The sequence below is a fragment of the Pristiophorus japonicus genome, chromosome 15, assembly GCF_044704955.1.
Source record: "Pristiophorus japonicus isolate sPriJap1 chromosome 15, sPriJap1.hap1, whole genome shotgun sequence".
Lineage (NCBI taxonomy): Eukaryota > Metazoa > Chordata > Chondrichthyes > Pristiophoridae > Pristiophorus > Pristiophorus japonicus.
This window is the reverse complement of record NC_091991.1, coordinates 81585927-81605806: the sequence shown is the minus strand read 5'-3', so window position 1 is coordinate 81605806 and position 19880 is coordinate 81585927. Positions and strand designations below refer to the sequence as shown.

Genomic DNA, 19880 nt, shown 5'->3' with positions numbered 1-19880 from the left:
ATGTTTCCACTGATGGGGGAGACTAGAACTAGGGGGCATAATCTTAGAATAAGGGGCCTCCCATTTAAAACTGAGACGAGGAAGAATTTCGTCTCTGAGGTTTGTAAATCTGTGGAATTTGCTGCCTCAGAGAGCTGTGGAAGCTGGGTCATTGAATACATTTAAGACAGAGATAGACAGTTTCTTAACCGATAAGGGGTTATGGGGCGTGGGCAGGGAAGTGGAGCTGAATTCACGATCAGATCAGCCATGATCTTATTGAATGGCGGAGCAAGCTCGAGGGGCCATATGGCCTACTCCTGTTCCTATTTCTTATGTTCTTATGAAGTGGACGGTGCTGAATATCGGACAGTGCGTATAACGGGCGGCCGATTCAATACCGCTTGATTTGCGCTGCCACCCTACGTGCATTTTTACCCCCATAGTGTTTGCGCACTGTTAACCCACTGTGTCATAGCAAGGCCCTTGCTCTCTTTTAAAAAAAAAAAATTTGATGGCTTCATGACTTCACCAACGTGTTTTAATATGTCTTTTTTTTGTGCATGTTTCCAGTCTATTCCTGGTGTGCTCCTAATTATACAGTTTCTGTTTTTCTTTATTGTTCCTGTTCCCCTTTCCCCCCTCCCCTCAACCCCCAACTTCTCTCTCTTTGATTATTGACAGTGATTCACCAATCCGCACCAGGGGTGGGCAAAGGTAACCTGCATGGTTTTCTGCGTTTATGGCTGTTTGCCGTGTGTTTGTTGGTCTTTGAGTTGCAACTGTTTGGGGTGCACTAGTCGGGGTTGCAGAGCTCGATGCCAATGGCTCTTTAGTTCTTTCTATATATACTGTATTATACTCATATAACTGACCGGCGGAGTCTGTAAGCAAAGATAACTTCAGGGATTGCATTAAATGGACTGGCTTGGAGGTGCTGGCAGCTCTTGATCAATAGCTCTGCACTTTCCCGAATGTGTGCAGCCGAGCTGTTTATTATTAACCGCTCTGTTCTTAGAATAACAGCGTATGCCATAATCCTTAAGCGTGCATGAGCTATCAGCTGTACGTGACAGATTTTCACAGGCCCAATTTCGAACAATGGGCAAGAATTTGCACTGCTTCACCGCCCGGTTTCTCGGTGGTGTTGGCTGTTTTGGACGAGAACCAGGTCGGCTAAAAATTCCCCAGCTGAGGCACGCCCGGCGGTTTGTAAATCCCGCTGGGGAGCGGACCGCTGGCGTGCACCGTCCACAGATAGCCCAGGCGTGATATTTGGCTGAGCGGGGACCCGTAGGTAAGTATAAAAAAAACGCCCTCGAGGATCAGCGGAGCTGGGCGGGAGATGAGTAGCTCTGCAAGAAATAGGTAAGTGACTGTTTTTACTAATTATTTTCAAAATCTGTTGGGGTGATTTAATTTTAAAGTGTCTTGGAATTGTTTTCTGCATTTTTTTAATCAGGTTGTTTGAAAAATTATTTTTATTTTTTTGGTGTTAGATCCAAGCTGCAGCCTCGGGGTAAATTTTTATAGATTTTTTTTAAAATTTTGCCCATTTTCTTTAGGCACCAGCCAATCTACCCTAAATTCCACTTTCCCGCCCAGATTGGGGGTGCAAGGCCCATGTTTTTCGTTGGGCGAATTTAAAACATTTTTTCGGGAAGTTTTCGCCGGCGATAATCTTCCCAGCCTTAGCGGTTTTTGGGCGGCAATTGGGCGCTGGCGGTCTTTGGGGAAATTCTAGCCCAATAGATTTTATTTCCCTTCAATTAATTATTCTTTTTCTGGGTGAGATTCTTTTCACCCTGTCTGCATCAACAGTATCCTGGCTGAGAGGGTTGGGATGTCGCTCTGGAAGATGTTGGGGCCAAAGTGGCTCTCTCTCCGGTGTTTCTTTTCCTCCCTCACTGTTGGGTGGTGCCTTGCCTCTGCTTAGCACCTTCCCCCAAAGGCACAACTTTTAAGACTGGACGCTCAGTATATGTAGGTTTTCCCTGGAGACTCCAGGATTTACTGGACATTGCTGTGAGCAACCCAGGAGTAAACGCTGGCGTGGGCGGGGGGCAGTAAAACAAAAATGGTGGTGTTTTTATTTTCTTTGAACACTTCTGTTTATTAATCATGAAAAAGGCCGTTCAACCGTGTGGGGCGGTTGGAGATGGGAGGTCACATGATGAATAAGCCCATCCAGAATTGGCGACCCTAAGTATGTGGAGGATTGTGGAGTGCAACCCGGCTTCGCCATTCCCTGACATTGCTCATAGATGATCCAAAATGTCCATTCTGCCTAATTCCTATTGTTTCCCAAGTGTTTGCCATCTCTCTATTTCTAAATTTCTGAATGATTGCTACTACATTTTACTGCACTTTCCCTCTGTCTCACCTGTTCTCTTTCTTCCTTTCTCTGCTGCTCCAGGAATATCTGCAACGTCTCCATTGCTGAAAACAGATATAATAATCCCTGTTGATAAAAAAATGAAGGGTATTGTCTCTCTTGTAAATACAACTTCAGTACTGCTTCTATTGTGTGATATTACTTCAGTATTGCTCACCTTTGCATCATCAAGCATATCGTGTTGTGTTGCCAACCAGTTGATCGTTGTACGAAGATGAATGTTAGGGTTGAGCAGATTTAATTTTGATATTTGGTTTGAATCGAAATGATTCAAACAGATTAGACTTGGGCCTAATCTTGCCATCCTCTCTTCCACACTCCAACTCACCATGAACCACCTATAGACATACTAAGGTGACCCGGCATTTACTCAGCTTGATCCTAACTCTTTTGCCCCCGTACTAACTCCAAATAAGCAGCTAGTTTGATTCTGGGCATCGCCCAGACCTGATTGCACTCACAAGCTGTCTACTCCCTGGATATTTGAGGCTTCGAAGCAAGAATCTTAATAGAAAGTGTTCAAAATGTAAAAATAGTTTGAGAAGATAAACAGTGAAATATTATTTCCACTGGACAGTGATTCAGTAACAAGGTGGCCTAAACTCCCGATTACCACCAGAGAGGTTAGAAGGGATTGTCTTCCTGCAAAGGGTTATCAGAATATGAATGCACTCGCACAGATAGCTTTTGAACCTAAACGGTGAAAACATTTAAGGGTCAATGAGATAAGTACTTGAAGAAGAAAGATGTTCAAGAGCAGTGAAATGGGTTGGAGTGTATAGCTCACATAGGGGAACAAGTGCTGGCTAAGGCTTGATGGCCCGAAAGGCTCCCTTCTATGTGGAAATTTCTAGGAAGTATATTGTAGCGGTGATGAGGAAATCCATAAAATCTCATGAGCTAGCATAATATTCAGTGGAAAATGAGGGGCCCAAGAACGGTAGTCCAGTGTGTCACAGCATGGTCATATCATGCCACACAGTGGATTGAGAAATAAAAACAGAAATGCTGGAAATCTCAGCCAGCCAGGCAGCATCTGTGGAGAGAAACAGAGTTAACGTTTCAGGTCGATGACCCCTCGTCAGAATGAGAATCCTCTTCTGAGTTTGTCAGCACTCGGCTGGGCAGGTGTCCATCTGCCTGCCCAACCATTCAGGGAAGCACCAAGCAAAGAGAAGGAAGTCGACTCCAGCACAGTCACAGCTTATCACTCCCTCCCCCCCCCCATCTGTCGGCAGTGACCGAAGAATAGACTGCCCAGATGGTTAGTTGGCCAGTATTGTATGACATGGAGGGAGCAGAGCGCTAAGTGAAGAGCAGACAAAATTGACGATGAGGGTTAAAAAGAAATGCAAAAACCCCAAGTGTGTTTTGCCTAAAAAGTGGAATGGCAGATTTGGCTGTCATGGTTTTCTGCTCAACCCAAAAATATTTTTGAAGAAGAAAGCTGTAGCAATATGTGACAGCACTGACTTACTTCACACAGTGGGCCTGATATTTCTGTGCGTTCTATTACTGTGTATTTGGACTAATACAACATTAGGAATGGTTGAAGAATAATGTAACTGATGTCCATATACCAAGCTGATGTTCGTGAAATTACATTCTTTCCTTACCCATATTTGCCTGATTTTTTAAAAATGGAATCTCTTTATTGGCATTCTTGCCTTATGAATATAACACACAGGCAAATATAATGGGAATGAGTGGATACGCAGCAGGGAATTACGACATATGCATTTTATTCCATTAGTCCAAAGATCCAAGCTCATTTGTGAGCTACGGAGGATGTGAAGTAGGAGATATTGCTCCAGGTCCCACTGCTTGGGTGATCTCCGGATACACATGTGAAAATTTGAGAGCCAAATCCTCCAGGAATGTTTCAAACTTACAAAAATATTCGCATTTTCTTAATCTCGACACGATACAGGTTATTGGCATCCAAGAATAGTCAGTATAACCCCAAATAAATTTAGACTTATTAATTCCTTTCAAAACTATTTTTTTACCCAATCGAGGAAGCTGGGATTTCCACAGATTCCCATTGTGTATTCCGCTTATGCAACACCCAAAGGTTAGATTCATTCAATCTTAGTTTTAAAGTGGTGAGAGCGTTCTTCTCTTGGGACTAATGGGATAGTTTACTTCTGGCTATCTGTATGTGTAGGTCTAGCATCCATTGAAGAATCCAGTGCTCCTTGTGAAGCATCAGGAGTGGCCCCCTAGCAGCCCCGGCCCTGCAACCAAACATCGGCCTCCCATCTGCCGACCATGGCCTCTCTCTAGCTCCTGTTGCGATCGGTGACCCCGAACACCCAATCTCTGGCTTCCTCCGCGATCACGGCCACCCCCACCCGCATTCCCACCCAGCCCGCAATCCCTGGCCTGCCCCGTGATCACACCCACCCCCCACCCAGCCCCCGATCTCTGATCTGCCCCGTGATCACACCCACCCCCCACCCAGCCCCCGATCTCTGATCTGCCCCGCGATCACACCCACCCCCACCCAGCCCACGATCTCTGATCTGCCCCGCGATCACGCCCACCCCCACCCAGCCCAGCCCCCGATCTCTAGCCTGCCCCGTGATCACACCCACCCCCACCCAGCCCCCGATCTCTGATCTGCCCCGCGATCACACCCACCCCCACCCAGCCCCCGATCTCTGATCTGCCCCGCGATCACGCCCACCCCCACCCAGCCCAGCCCCCGATCTCTAGCCTGCCCTGTGATCACACCCACCCCCACCCAGCCCGCAATCCCTGGCCTGCCCCGCGATCACACCCACCCCCACCCAGCCCCCGATCTCTGATCTGTCCCGCGATCACACCCACCCCCACCCAGCCCGCAATCCCTGATCTGCCCCGTGATCACACCCACCCCCACCCAGCCCCCGATCTCTGGCCTGCCCCGCGATCACACCCACCCCCACCCAGCCTCCGATCTCTGGCCTGCCCCGCGATCACACCCACCCCCACCCAGCCCGCAATCCCTGGCCTGCCCCGCGATCACACCCACCCCCACCCAGCCTCCGATCTCTGGCCTGCCCCGCGATCACACCCACCCCCACCCAGCCCCCGATCTCTGGCCTGCCCCGCGATCACACCCACCCCCACCCAGCCCGCAATCCCTGATCTGCCCCGCGATCACACCCACCCCCACCCAGCCCCCGATCTCTGATCTGCCCCACGATCACGCCCACCCCCACCCAGCCCCCGATCTCTGGCCTGCCCCGCGATCACACCCACCCCCACCCAGCCCCCGATCTCTAGCCTGCCCCGCGATCACACCCACCCCCACCCAGCCCCCAATCTCTGGCCTGCCCCGCGATCACACCCACCCCCACCCAGCCCGCAATCCCTGATCTGCCCCGTGATCAGACCCACCCCCATCCAGCCGCCGATCTCTAGCCTGCCCCGCGATCACACCCACCCCCACCCAGCCCGCAATCCCTGATCTGCCCCGTGATCAGACCCACCCCCATCCAGCCGCCGATCTCTAGCCTGCCCTGTGATCACACCCACCCACACCCAGCCTCCAATCTCTGATCTGCCCCGCGATCACATCCACCCAGCCCCCGATCTCTAGCCTGCCCTGTGATCACACCCACCCCCACCCAGCCTCCGATCTCTGGCCTGCCCTGTGATCACACCCACCCCCACCCAGCCTCCGATCTCTGGCCTGCCCCGTGATCACACCCACCCACACCCAGCCCCCGATCTCTGGCCTGCCCTGCGATCGCAATTCCCGGGGACCATCCCCAACGCCTCCTGTCGCAGTCAATCTGGCCGGCTGCCGAGCGGGAAACGGAGGAAGAAAATGATATGGACCTGCCCTTAAATTTGGCAGAACACCCGTCTCACCAGTTTCCCCTCGTGCTGCCACCTTCCCCTGCACCCTCCCTGCTTTGGTCAGATAGGCCTCGGGATGACTAGTGTGGGAAATAGAAAACTAAAATCAGCGGGCATCTCACTTTACTTCCAAATTCAGGTAAAAGCACTTTGGGCAGAGTAGGGTGAGCTTTACTCTGCGTCAAACTCTCGTCAACACCCGACCTGGGAGCACTTTGGAGTATGGTGTAGTCAATGGAGCAGAAATGTATTGCCTGCACTTCCAAGACCACAAGTGCAGGCAGTATGGTGGTGAATAAAAGCAGGTTCTTTCCCAGTAGCAGCTAAGCACAAACTGAGCATGAACCCAATGTTCTTTGACTTGGTGCAAACTCAAGAATTGCCCAGGGTCTTGCGTAATGAATAATTTCTGGGGCTTTAACTTCCTCTGGTTGGAGGAAGCAGTGCACAGAAGCCTTGCAGCTGTGTCATGGGACGTTTAATGCATTCGTACAGAACTCCTTCCTTCACTATTTTAACAGCAATGTTACTTAATGCTTCTTTTAGTTGAAATGGGCTTGTGCCTCCATTAAAATAGCAGAGGAGAGAATGTTATCAGAACCCATTAAACATTTAGACACTAGTCGCCCATGGTTTAACTTCAAGGCAGAAGAAATTTAGTCCAGTGACCTACTGAGGAGCAAATGCACCCATTTCATTTTTTAATGTATTTTTATTGCACTTGGTACTGTTTTTTTCACGTGACTTTCTCTCTTCTGTTACCTACTTAGTCCTGGTCCTTCGTCCAGTAATTACGAACATTACCTCATCCGCAACCTGTGCAAATATCAGTTGGGAGTTTGACCGAACGGATATGCAATTTCATGCTGAATATGAGATAGCTGACAGTAAGAGCTCAATTTTTAAAAATCTAGCAAGTTCCACTGCACGCTGAAAGAGCACGTGGTTCATTTTTGTTTCACTCAGCCGGTCGTTTTGTCATCTCAGAAATCAGTCCCTCAGTGCCAGTAAAAGACAACTGATTCCCGGGATGGCGGGACTGACCTATCAAGAAAGATTGGATCAATTGGGCTTGTATTCACTGGAGTTCAGAAGAATGAGAGGGGACCTCATAGAAACGTTTAAAATTCTGACGGGTTTAGACAGGTTAGATGCAGAAAGAATGTTCCCAATGTTGGGGAAGTCCAGAACCAGGGGTCACAGTCTGAGGATAAGGGGTAAGCCATTTAGGACCGAGGTGAGGAGAAACTTCTTCACCCAGAGAGTGGTGAACCTGTGGAATTCTCTACCACAGAAAGTAGTTGAGGCCAATTCACTAAATATATTCAAAAGGGAGTTAGATGAAGTCCTTACTACTCGGGGGATCAAGGGTTATGGCGAGAAAGCAGGAAGGGGGTACTGAAGTTTCATGTTCAGCCATGAACTCATTGAATGGCGGTGCAGGCTAGAAGGGCTGAATGGCCTGCTCCTGCACCTATTTTCTATGTTTCTATGTTTCTATGTTTCTTTATCCTCGTGACTGCCCCACTCTTGGTTGTTATGTGACTGGTTCAAATCTAGAAGGACATTTTGGACCGTCGCCGAAGCCCTTCAGCGATCTCCCCTCAGCCTTGATGACCGTTGGCGAAATGCATGGCCGAACTGCGACATACGGAATGCATTCCTTACAGAAACTCCACAGTACAACTTGAAGGATCAAACCTTCCTCACAAACAGTGGACAACCAACAACTGCCTCAGTACCAGTCATGGTAGATGCTGCCACCTGCTCCATAGATGGAAGATTAAAACATCCCCATCATGTGACTGTGGAGCTTCTATTCAGACCCTGGAGCACATCATCGAGCACTGCCCTCAGAGGGAATTTGCAGGCAGCCAACAAGATATCCACGCTGTTACACCGGGAGCTTTGGCCTGGATATCCAACTAAGATATTGACGTTTGATTTGCTTTGCTACTACCGTAAGAAAGAAGAGGAATGTGACTGGTTTGCTTGTGTGCTCCAGCCGCCTTTCCTCCTGTGCGTTACATAGCGAGTCACGGTCATATAAATATTGTATCACACCAGCGACTGTGGGTAACCTCTATCTAAGCATCCAATCGATTAAACATAGTTAGAGTCAGCCAGAGCACGATGTATATCTGGTCCAGTACATGTATTGGCGAGACAGTCTGTGATCTAATATGCTGGGTCAGCATGATATAACCACCCTCCCTTGCCAGATGCTAGCCCCCAGCTCAATTGGAGCAATTTTTAGGAGGTGTAGGCCCCGAACTTGGTGGACTCACCGCCAGCTGCCACCAAGTTTTCTGGGCGGTCTCCCCGCCGAGCGAGTTTGGTGGAGGCCTCCCGGCGGCAGGAAGGGAAGACCGCTGGGGACCACCCGCTGATGCGCAACGCACGTAAGTGTCCTCCCAACCACCGAGCTGCCAGTTTAGTCCAGGCTGGAGTCCGCTGCAGCAGGGGGAAGGACCGCCGCCTGGAGGCAGGTCTAACCTCAACAGTAAGTAAGAAAACCTGCAGAAAAAGGTTAGTAAACTTCTCTTTATTTATTTTCCAGCGATTCAGGTGGACGGGGCCCACTGAAGGTTTTCCAGGGTTTATTTTTTGAAAATGTCTAATTTTATGTGTTCCCCCCTCCCTGGGCCCGTCTCAATCCATGGCGGTACTTTGCCGAGGATTGCATTTGCCGGCAAGATTAGGAAGACCCGTCCGCTGCCGCCCCGATCCAGGGCGTAAGTCGTATTTCCAGGACTTTCCCACGAAACTCCCGCCCAAAGTACCGTCAGGATCTCAGTGGTTCTTTGGGCGGAACTTAGCTTCCACCAAGTTTGGGGCCGTAATGTATTTGAAATTTGATTTGTTTCAGTAACTGATGGTCTGTCCAGCCACTATGACAGTGGAGCGGATTAAGTAACCTTGTCTGAGCAGGACGCTGGGACCTTGGGCTCTGTAATTAGTTTACTGTTCTGGAGTAACTAGCATTTTACTGGCACTTTCCGCTGTTCGAGATGACACAACTTCTGGTCGTCCTTTGTTAGTATTGTAGCTGGTTGGTCTGTTCAGTGACTGTGTGCTAAGCATCAGTGAAGTGATCTGTATCTGTCAGGTGGAATGTATGGCATCACCCATCTCTACCCATTCTGTTTGCTCTTGCTTATTGAACCGTGCGAGTTCTAAATTCCTGTTAAGCAAATGCTCCTTTTTGCCCAAGCAACACCTTTCTTCCACGCAAGTCGCAGACAGACACTCACCTTCTGTTTGAAGCTTCTGTTCGTTTTTTCAGTCTATTGACCTACAAATTAGAACTAATAGCAAATTATAATGGCGCATGGGCTCCATTTCCCCATTGTTGCTTTGGTGCCAAGTACTGTTTGTTCATGAACAGTTGTGTTTTCCCAGGCCCCCTGCCAGATTATAGACCGCGATAAGATAGTTAAGGGCACACAGAAGGTATACTTGGAACACTATGTGAGGGTAAAGTGAGGCAAGTTGGCTCAGGTTCAAACTGGGGAAAAGCAAATTCAGGCCTGCTGTCAGAAAAAAACCTCAAGTCACCGACACATAGAATGGACCTCCTGAGTAGTGCAGCGGAGACAGAAATCTTGAAGTCATTTGAGAAACCGTTGAATGCCATGTTGTGGCAGCAGTGCCTCGTCCTCATGACCAGTCGCAGTGGGCATTTGCAGAGGTCTCAGAAAAAGCCACTCACTGGCCCTTCACAACCAGAATTAGCACAGAACGTGCTGCAAGTACAGCATCAGAGAAAGGACAATTCAGACTGAGGTTTTGAAAGTGGGGCCCCATTTCTCCATTGTCGACGTACACATTTCTTCAGCGTTCTGTTTGAAGCTTCAATTCATTTTTTTCAGCCTATCGACCTACAAATTAGAACGAACAGCAAATTATAAAGGCATTTGAGTTCCATTTCCCCATTGTATTTGTCGGGCTCAAATACCATTTGCCCATGAACAGCTGGGTTGTGCCCCCCAGGTTAGAAGAACTGGTCAACTGAGAGAGAGGCAAATCCTTGTGTAGGCCTAAACAAAATGAAGGGGGGAGGGGCAAACACTGGGTAAAGGTCACATATCCGCTTTGCTTAAGTGTAGTTACACCCTGTGAGCAGGGCAAGGCGAGGACCTTTGGTTTCAAGCAACTCAACATTCTGTTACTGTTCCACTGGGATTTTTACCAATATTTTGGTGATCATGTCCATTTTCCTGTGAAAACCATCATTTGATACTCGTGATCCGTGAACATGGGGTGACTGCAGGAGTGGAAGGTAGGGAAATATAACAGTGAGAGATACTTTAGAAGAAAAAATAGCATTGGCATGGGAGGCTTAGGGGTTGATTGCACCATGGGAAGCATTTGAAATGGCCGCTACTGTGCGACTGCTGTGCACTCAGACTTTGGCCTCTCAGTCCACCACCAGAGTGCCGACATTAAGCGGGTATGTCCATACCTAATTGGATCCTCCGGTTCTACACTTGTGAGTAGATGGAGCAAATTGGAGCTTTTTTCTAATTTCAAGAAGTACTCTCCCTGTACGAAATCCAACAACACGCACACCCATTGAACCCTGAGCTCCTGATAGTTGCCTCTTTTTTTGTAGCAAAGGAGTTGTTTCCTGAGCAGGAATTGGCCGCGCCTGTGTTTGCACACCTATTCCTGCTGGCCCTTTGAGTACTGTACCAAGTGGGGAATGGCATGTTCTGGGTGGTGGTGTTTGAGTCACGTGCCCTGGTGATGACCCCCCTGGAAGCTGTTCCCGATGGCCTTGTGGGTGAATGAACCAAGCCTGGTCTCGCGTTTGATTCCTGCAACAATCCTGCTTTGGCTAGTCTTAGCATGCGCAACGGTGATGGTGTTACAATTGGCCTCGTTGCCCCCTCCCACCCACCCCCCCCCCCCAAAAAGGTTCCCACTCCCTAGTAACTGGCGCAGTGACTCTGGCAAAATGCAGACACACGGCTGCAGGTTTGGGCTTGGTGTCGCCTGTGGTGGAACAGCCGGCTACCGGTGAGGATTGGCCGCTGCCGAACTGCCAGCTCGAGCCCAGCACCCGGAGAGAGGGGGGTGGGCATCGTCAGCACTGTGCTTGTAAAATTCACTAAGGTAGCATAATTGTAAGGCAAACATTTTGAGAATGGGTGACCTGATCAGTGATCAATAATTGATTTTTTTTTATTAACGTGGAGTTGGTGGTGCGGGAATCGATTCATTATCGGCAATTCAGCACTCGGGTTAACAACGAACTTGCTAACTTGTATTTCAGTACTCCAAGAGTGTCTCTCAAATCCATCTTGATCATGCACACATGTCGGGCATGCCCAGGTCAGCACTAGTTACAGCGAAAGCGATGTCGGTGTAACCATGACCAGATGTGGCCGCCATTATGTCAGTTCTTTGTCTCCGTACGCTTTTCAGGTAACGAGCCTCCGCACACAATGCAGATAAATGCCTCGCAGACCTTCTTTGTGCTTAAGAACTTGTCGCCGGGAACCATTTACAGAGTGCGAGTTATTGCCGGCCAGTTGCAGAGTACGGACGAGCGGTTTGAGACCCGTCCACCAGGTGAGGCTGCAAGCAAAGAGCAGTTGGGTTCGGCCTCCCTCCCTCCCTCCCTCCCTCCCACCCGACAAGCTTTCCGAGCAAGCGGCTATGGATGTGACCAGGAATTTACGCCCAGGGGCTGGCAGTGAAAATCCAATGGTCGAGTGCGTTTTCAGAAGTTTATGTCGGCACTTTAGGCGCTGCACTTGCTTCATTACATTGGCAAAACATCCTTTGAAGCAAATTGAGAGTGGTCTTGTCAAAGCTTTCAAGTCATTTTAAACTGCAACATAAGCCTTTTTCTGTTGTTAACTCTCTTAAAAAAATGTCCAGCATTAAGCAGAGAGGACCCTGGCAAAATTGTTTTGTATTCTATTAAAATTTCCTCCGGTTGCTGGGGGTGTCCAGAGCAAAGGGGGCATAATCTTAAAATTAGAGCCAGAACGTTCAGGGCTGATGTCAGGTAGCACTCCTTCACACAAAGGGTGGCGGAAATTTGGAACGCTCTTCGCCCAAAAGGTTGTGGATGCCGGGGGCCAATTGAAATTTTCAAAACTGAGATTGAGCGATTTTTGTTGGGTAAGGGTATTAAGGGCTATGGAGCAAAGGTGGGTAAATGGAATTAAGATACAGATCAGCCATGATCTAATTGAACGCCGGAGGAGGCTTGAGGGGCTGAATGGCCTATTCCTGTCCCTGTGTTCCTTAACCTTGTCAGTGCCATTTTGAAAGGCTGTGGGATTATCCTTATGTGTGTGTGTGTGTTTGTCAAGTGTCGCAGTTCCAGTTCACAGTAAGCATTACATTACAGGGCCGCTCGTTTCTGGTAGCTGAATATGTCTAATTCTGGCCTTGTTACGTGGCATTCCGGGATGTCTACCCGGAAAGAGCATCCCGCAATTCCAACCCAGCTATATCGTTTTTTAAAATTATTTGTGCAAACTAGGAAGGATCGGCCTTGCCCATTGTGAGGTCAGTCCCCTCGATCGAATGTTGGCAGTCCTGCAGCAGGGGCAGACGGTTGGCTGTCCAATCGTAGGGCTGCTTTGGAAGTTCTGGGCGTCTCGCAACGGTCCCGAGGTCTGCTTGCCTCGAGGGCCTCGTCAGATGTGTTCACATCTGTATCGCTGGCATAACTCAGCAGGATGAACATTGGGCCCAGTGCTCGTTTTATTACTTCTGTACTTCATCCATCTCTCGCTGAACCAACATGACTGTTGCATGCAAGATCGTCTGAGTGGCAGTATTTTGAATAAATTTACAGTTTTATTTTACAACTCTAAAATTATTAAATTAGTAGTTTGTTATCCAGCAAAACGGTCATGTTGATGCAGCCAGATGCATTAAAGTCGTATCTGATCCTTCGCATCCAGCATTTTAAAGAGACAGTGTCCTTTTTCTATTAGTCTACTCCGGCTGGGGTTCAGAGCTGTCAAATTTAACCCAATCTAACCTTCTACCCTTCGACACGTTCCACTAGGCTGCATTGGGAGAGTTCCTGCAATCCTTTGGGCTGGATTTTAGGTTTTTAGGTTTTCGCAGCAATAATGGCGACGACACGGGAAAGTTAACGGCCAGGAATAGTTTGCGTCTTAGTTGTTAAGTTTGAGCATCTAGGCCCTGAGTCAGGGGGCGCAGCACTAAGGGAGGCGTTGTACACCTCTCTTAGGGCATTAGGATGGGAAACTCCCGAGCCAGCCAGGGAGCACTCCGAGAGAGGCCTGGGGGGGTACCTAAAAAGAAAACCCACAAAAACATTCCCAAAACATTGCCCGCACGACTGCAACACCAATCACACAAAAAATTAAAAGGAAAAACAATCGCAATTACTTTTGGAGTCCATTACCTTCCTCTCTGCCGACGGGATCGGTGGACCACCCTGATTTCCAGGGCGCACTTGTAGGCGCACTTCCGGCGGACGGATCGAGCAAGACTCAAAACTCGCGCTGGTGTCGCAGCCAGGGGCATTGCACACCCAACGCTTCTCTTCGGGCGGTGCTTCTCAGCGCCACCGCAAAACCCGACCGGAGGGTCGCTGTGGGGCGCTGGGGTCCTCACCACCGCCTTTCACACCGCTCCGGGGCGAAACCCCGAGCGTAGAGAACCAGAAAATCCAGCCCTAAAACTCTAGTGACGAAGGAGAACCCAAGTTCACTTTAAATAGCCCACGTGGAGCTCTGGAGCCCACACAGGACATCACCTCAACAGTATAAGAAACATTTCTGTTTCTCACTCTCTCCCTTAGATACAAAGCATAAAGAGAATTTCCTTCCCAGTTCCAAAGGGTCAAAAGTCAAAAAGAGAGAAAGAAAAAGCCAGTCATTTTCCGCAGTTTTTTTCTGACCTTGATAACTTGGACTCTGCCCAAGGGAAAGAAGTGGGGATTTGCAAGCATCTACCAATCTACTGAAACGTCCTTCAACAATTAGCCTCTAATTGACCTCAACGTGCACCTATTCAGATCACTTCCCTACAGGGCGTTCCTGAGCAGTGGTCTTAAAGGCACAGGCCAGGTTAAGCACAGCTTCCTCTTAGCAACGAAACGTCACAACTTTGCTCCAGATTGCCTGTGAGCGATGCCATGCGAGATCAATTCCATTTCCATTAACTGGCCGTAAGCTCACAAAACCTGTCACTAATAAATCGGGCATGTGATTCTTCTCTTGTTCCCTTTCAAACTTTCTCTTCTAAAATAGACCAATCCTGCAGCATGTTAAAAGGCGGATTAGGTGCATCCCACTCATACCCGGGGAAAGACAAGGACCTGAAGGATTGAGTCATTGCAAAGCCCGGCAAGCCAAATGCTGCCTGTGATATATTCTTTACGACATGACTAACACATCCACACAAGATGGCGCTAATACATCATGTGACTTTTATTGTATTTACAGCAGCAGTTGCATTACCACAGTAGTCCACTAGGTGGAGCAGTAATCCACTAGGGTGAGCTCGATATGACACTGCCCCAGCTATGTTAAACTTTCTTTGCATTTTTTTGCTCCTATTACCAACTTTATTTTTTAAAATTGATCCCTGGAGTGTTCAGTATAGGTTTGTATTTGGCTAATTGGTTGTGTAATCTAAACCGCTGTGATCATTCTTTTAACATTATCTGTTTTTGGTCATCATCATCATAGGCAGTCCCTCGTATTGAGGATGACTTGCTTCCACGCCAAAAAGGGATGAGTTCACAGGTGTTTCAGTGAAGGACCTAATATTCCAGGTCCCGAACTGCATGTTGAAGGGTGGAAGATGCCTGTGTGTGGATTTTTTTAACGTGTGGTGGCTGTTACACACCAGCCACCACACGGGCTTGACAGAGCTAGGTCTTGGTCCAGTGGCGAGGATTAACCAAGATGACTGGAGACCTGCTCTGCTGCACGGACCTAGCGTGCACATATATCGCAGTGTGGGCTGGCCTGTGCTGCCCCTGGGCCCTCGCCTCTTCTGAGCCCCAAACTCGCGCCTCTCCTGGGCCCCGATCACGCCGCTCTGCAATCTCTCACCGCTCCTTTGCACCGATCTCGCCGCTCCATCTGTTTTTGGTAACCCTATAATGGCTTCACTGCCTGGGCATCGATTCTCATCCGTTAGGGAGTGAACTACAACAGGTTGAGCTGGGTTGGAGGGGTGCAGTTTCTGCTTCCCACCCACCTAATCACATTATCTGGGGCTTCACAGCAGCTGTACTGGACATGGAGGAGGGGAGTTCCCTCAACGTTACAGGAACAACTGTCAAGACAAACAAAAAGGGATACTGTATCTTTAACCCTTTCACTGGCCAGCTTTTGTCACCCAGTTTGCTATAATATTTGGTAGCTGTGAAGTGACATTTTGGTTCCCATTTCATCTGATGATGATTATCCAAACTCTGAGGTACACTTGGAAGTAAAAACGCTTAATGTGTCAGTGAATGTGAGCATAAGTTTTGGCCAGAGAAATGGTGAAACAGCTTGGCATCTAAATTTAGGACTTGTCATATACCCATGAGACATACTGCATGACTTTTCAAGGTTCCGCTGAAGTTTGTGGCTGCAGGGTTTATTTAAATGTTGAAGAGTGAGAGATATGATGGGACTTGTTTTTTTTCTTATATACGGTGGCCCGGCAGCTTCTTGTTTTCAGTTGGGATGAATGGCAGGAGGATCCTTGACCTGGGGCTCGGAAGAGGAGCACCTCTGTGGCCTCTGCGTCTGCTCCATTTGTTGGGTGTTTGCAACGCGCTCTCAGTAGAAGTCCAGGTGGCACTTGAGATGTTGCAAGATGGTTTGATGCTGCTGCAGCTCCTTGTTTGGTTACATACCTTCATTCTGTGTGTTCTTTGTCCTCCGTTCAGTCCTTGCATGTCACTCTGTCACCCATACCTTATTTTGTTATTTTGGCTTTCAAAGTGAATTTGCCCTGACACAGCAATGGAACTTCCATTTATTTGGAGTGGATCCCGCCCCCCAGTGGATAATCAGCAGCCCCCAGATTTTGGCCACAACTATGTGGTACATGAATGAAGCCAACGAGAATACAAAACAAGGCCAATTGAATTGAATCTTGGGCTGTGAGGCTGGTTTACATCTGATAGGAGGAAATTGGTATTGGCGGTTGGATATTGAGACAATGTCTCATGCAAGCCTCTGTTCTGTGAAAATTCTGACAGATAATGCAGAAGGTAGATAATGGAGAAAACAGGAATGGCTTCGACAAATATCTCTCTAACACCACAATACGGAATGGTATTCCAGTATAAGATCAAAGTCTTGACAATCTTTCTGAAAGGAACTCCACCAACGATGTGTTGAACCTTTTTCTCCGCAAGGAGTTGCAGATGCCAATTATGGTGGCCATTTTGAGACTTTGCATGTTGTGTGGAGATGGAATGTCCGAGGCTGATTATTTTATGACCAGTTCTATGGAAACACAATAATGTTTTCATGTAATCTGCAGGTAAAACTTTAAGGGTTGTTCTCAATTTTTAGTATCATTCTAAAAGTGAATGAGAAACGAGAAATTTTCCCCTCATCAGTCATTTTTTTCTCCTTCCTCCACTTCCCAAATGAATTCTCCTCCCTTCCCACCTCACAAAAAGCTGTACAAAGTTGAAGCCCAAACCTGGCTGAGCTAGTACTTCTCCCACCTCTTGATCAGAACATCGTGTGTTCAAACCCTGCTCCCAGGCTGACACTTGAGTGCAGTACTGAGGGAGTGCTGCACTGTCCAATGTCCTCTCCTTAGAATGAGATCTTAAGCCATGGCTCCTTTTGCCTGCTCCTATCCAAAGAAGAGCAGCTAGGTATACTGGACAACATTCTTCCCTCAAGCAACCCATCCTCATGATGGCTCAATGGGTATATCAGGTGTATGTGCGGTAGTTAGACGTACAAGCCAGAAGGTCCCAGGTTCAATCTGGGATTTCGTCCTCCTGGGTTGCTGCTCAGTGACCCCTGCTGGAATGTGTGTGTGGAGTTTTTGCTGAGAACAGCATCTCGACTGTAACCTCCCCCTCCCTCCATTGTCGAATAGTGTTAGCACTCAGAGTATTGGCTGACACATGAAGAATGGTCACTTGTTCCAGCCCCTGTTGGGCTGCACCCTGGCAAGAGTCCGTGCCTTCAGGAGAGAAAGAAGGAAAATTGGGGAAAATAACATGAAACACGTTCCACTTTTGGAAAGAACGGAGGTCATTTTGACTTTGGGCGATAGTATAAAAGGTGCAAAATCGCCCGTTATACATCTCGCCCCATTGTCATTGAACGCAATGGAAATAAAAATGAGGAGAGATGTATAACAAGCAGTTGAATGGATATCGCCACGTTTTACACTATTGCTCCAAGTCAAAAGTTTCCCCAATGACATTTAGCCCCTCACGGCTGATATTAAAAATGATGAACAACCCTTTTACATAAGTGATTAACTCCCAAGTGGTACAATTTAAGGCTACTAATCCCCATCAAACACTTTTGTGTTGTTTTCATTTCCTCGCAATATTGCCTGTGGTTGAGATCCAGAATGGGTGCATAACAAATATTTTCTATTCTGTTTTAATTGTCTTTTGTTGATCCAAAATAACCGATTCCCAGTGTGCAATGAATTGAGAATTTAACACAGAAAACACTCTGGGTCACTATCTCTACTTATAGTCCCTTTGCTTCGCATCTTAATCAGTATTTTCTCCCTCTCTTTTTCAAATAAACGGCAACTCAGCAATGGCAAGCCGCCAGGTAGACATTGCCACCCAGGGTTGGTTCATTGGTTTAATGTGCGCCATCGCCCTCTTGATCCTGATTCTCTTGATTGTCTGCTTCATCAAAAGGAATAAAGGAGGCAAATACCCAGGTAAGTGCACCTTCTCCTAGCGCCGATATTGACCCCGAGAGTTCTGGTCACATTTACATGAGAGTGCCATCTAAGCCTTGGAGGCTTTGTAGAGGAGGCCAATAGCGCCTAGTATTAGAGGGATATTCCACGAGGAATGAGCTGATAAGGTACGGCTCTTCAACTTCAACAACATACATTAAAAGTGGACCTCACAGAAGTACGTCAGATACTTCATAGGACATAGAAAGAAAAACTGGAACAAATTATTTTGGATGTGCCAGGACAGCCAGTCAAGAGGGCACGGAGTTGTTTAGGGCCACAGAGCCACTAAGATGGCATCCAATACCACAACAAAGAGGGGACAACTTGGACATAAACATCGTCAAGAGCAGTAAGGAAAATGGTTGCTACGGAAACAACAGTAAAGTAACAGGAAAGGGTTAGGCCCATAAAAGAAGAAATAAGTTTCACCTGGTCATCGTACTAATCAAAGAACCACCGAGAATGAGGCTAATTTACTGTTTTTGTGTGCGGGGCAAGTTGGAAATAACACAGAAGCAGGCTATCCCTTCAGAAACTATAATGCGATGGCCCAGTGGGAAGCTGATCTGATGAGGTGTGGGCCGGGGAATCAGGGTACAGTGCTGTGGCAGTCTCTGAGCCCAGCTCCCTGCTGGGAGCACAGCATTGCAGAATTATCCCTCTAATTCGCAGATGGGAAAGAAAGGCCTAGTTTTCCACAGGTTGGTGGCCCAAGTCCTGCTTACGGTATTTGAACATCAAGTTCCTTCCTTGTGCCAGTGCTAGGAAATTCAGAAATTTGGGAGAATGTAATGATGCTGCAGCTTTTGGCAATGTCCTGATTTAATACTTCCTCCACTCTCTCAGCTGAGGAAATTTCATGCTAAGTTTCCTGCCTTTCCAGATTTAGTACCAACTGCTCAGGTGAATTAATAGCATAGTAAAGCTTCCTCAATACTCTCCTCTCCATGACAATCCTCGCCCCTCTACCCCTTGCTCCTCCATCCCTCGACCCTCGCCTCTCCGTCCCTCGCCCCTCAGTCCTCGCCTTTCCATCCTTAGCCCTTCCGTCCCTCTCCCCTCCGTCCCTCGCCTCTCCGTCCTTCGCCCCTCCATCCCTCGTCCCTCCGTCCTCGTCGCCACTGTCCCTCGCCCCACCATCCCTCGCCGCTCCAGCCCTCGCCCCTCTGTCCCTCTCCTCTCCGTCCTTCACCCCTCCCCCCTCATCCCCTCCCCATTGCCCCTCCTCCCCTTGTCCCTCTGCTCCTTGCCCTTCGCTCCTTGCCCTCCGCTCCTTACCCCACTCCCCTCTCCATGGCCAGACATGTTTCTCAGCGGATAACCATACACAAATGTAACGCACACTTTTAAAAAAAACCTTTGATGTTTGCAGTAAAAGAGAAGGAGGATGCTCACGCAGACCCCGAGATCCAGCCCATGAAAGAGGACGATGGAGCCTTCGGTGAATACAGGTGAGCACCTGTCCTGTCCCATGTCAGCCGCCTCTCTGTACTGTCTGATCGAAGACCTGCCCAGCTGGTGGCGATCTTTAGTCCTGGGCCTGTTGAACGTAGTGAGCTTTGAAACTGTGAATGGTCTGTGTTGGGGTTGTGGCTTTTTTTTGCAATGCCTTGTTCCTTCCCATTTCCTACAAAATCTGACCACCCTTGTCCCATAAATATATATATATTAATGTTTCACGCATACATCCCAATTTCATGGGTAATAACACTTTATCTAACTAAAACTGCTTTCTGCCTCTGACTTTTAA

At 48.2% G+C, this 19880-nt stretch overlaps 1 protein-coding gene across 13 annotated transcripts in view; it reads left to right on the top strand.

Annotated features, from left to right (window-relative positions):
• The window catches only part of nrcama (neuronal cell adhesion molecule a), a 403020-nt gene that overhangs the window by 361482 nt on the left and 21658 nt on the right, over nucleotides 1-19880 (top strand). For 7 of the 13 annotated variants that reach the window (XM_070900650.1, XM_070900644.1, XM_070900649.1 and 4 more), the window contains 6 exons: nucleotides 664-696; nucleotides 2396-2461; nucleotides 6994-7110; nucleotides 11654-11800; nucleotides 17975-18106; nucleotides 19503-19581. In XM_070900650.1, coding sequence (XP_070756751.1) covers nucleotides 664-696; nucleotides 2396-2461; nucleotides 6994-7110; nucleotides 11654-11800; nucleotides 17975-18106; nucleotides 19503-19581 — 574 coding nt within the window. Of the gene's footprint in view, nucleotides 1-663; nucleotides 697-2395; nucleotides 2476-6993; nucleotides 7111-7783; nucleotides 8305-11653; nucleotides 11801-17974; nucleotides 18107-19502; nucleotides 19582-19880 lie in introns of those variants that run through there. The other 6 variants (XM_070900654.1, XM_070900653.1, XM_070900655.1 and 3 more) reach the window with 5 other exon arrangements.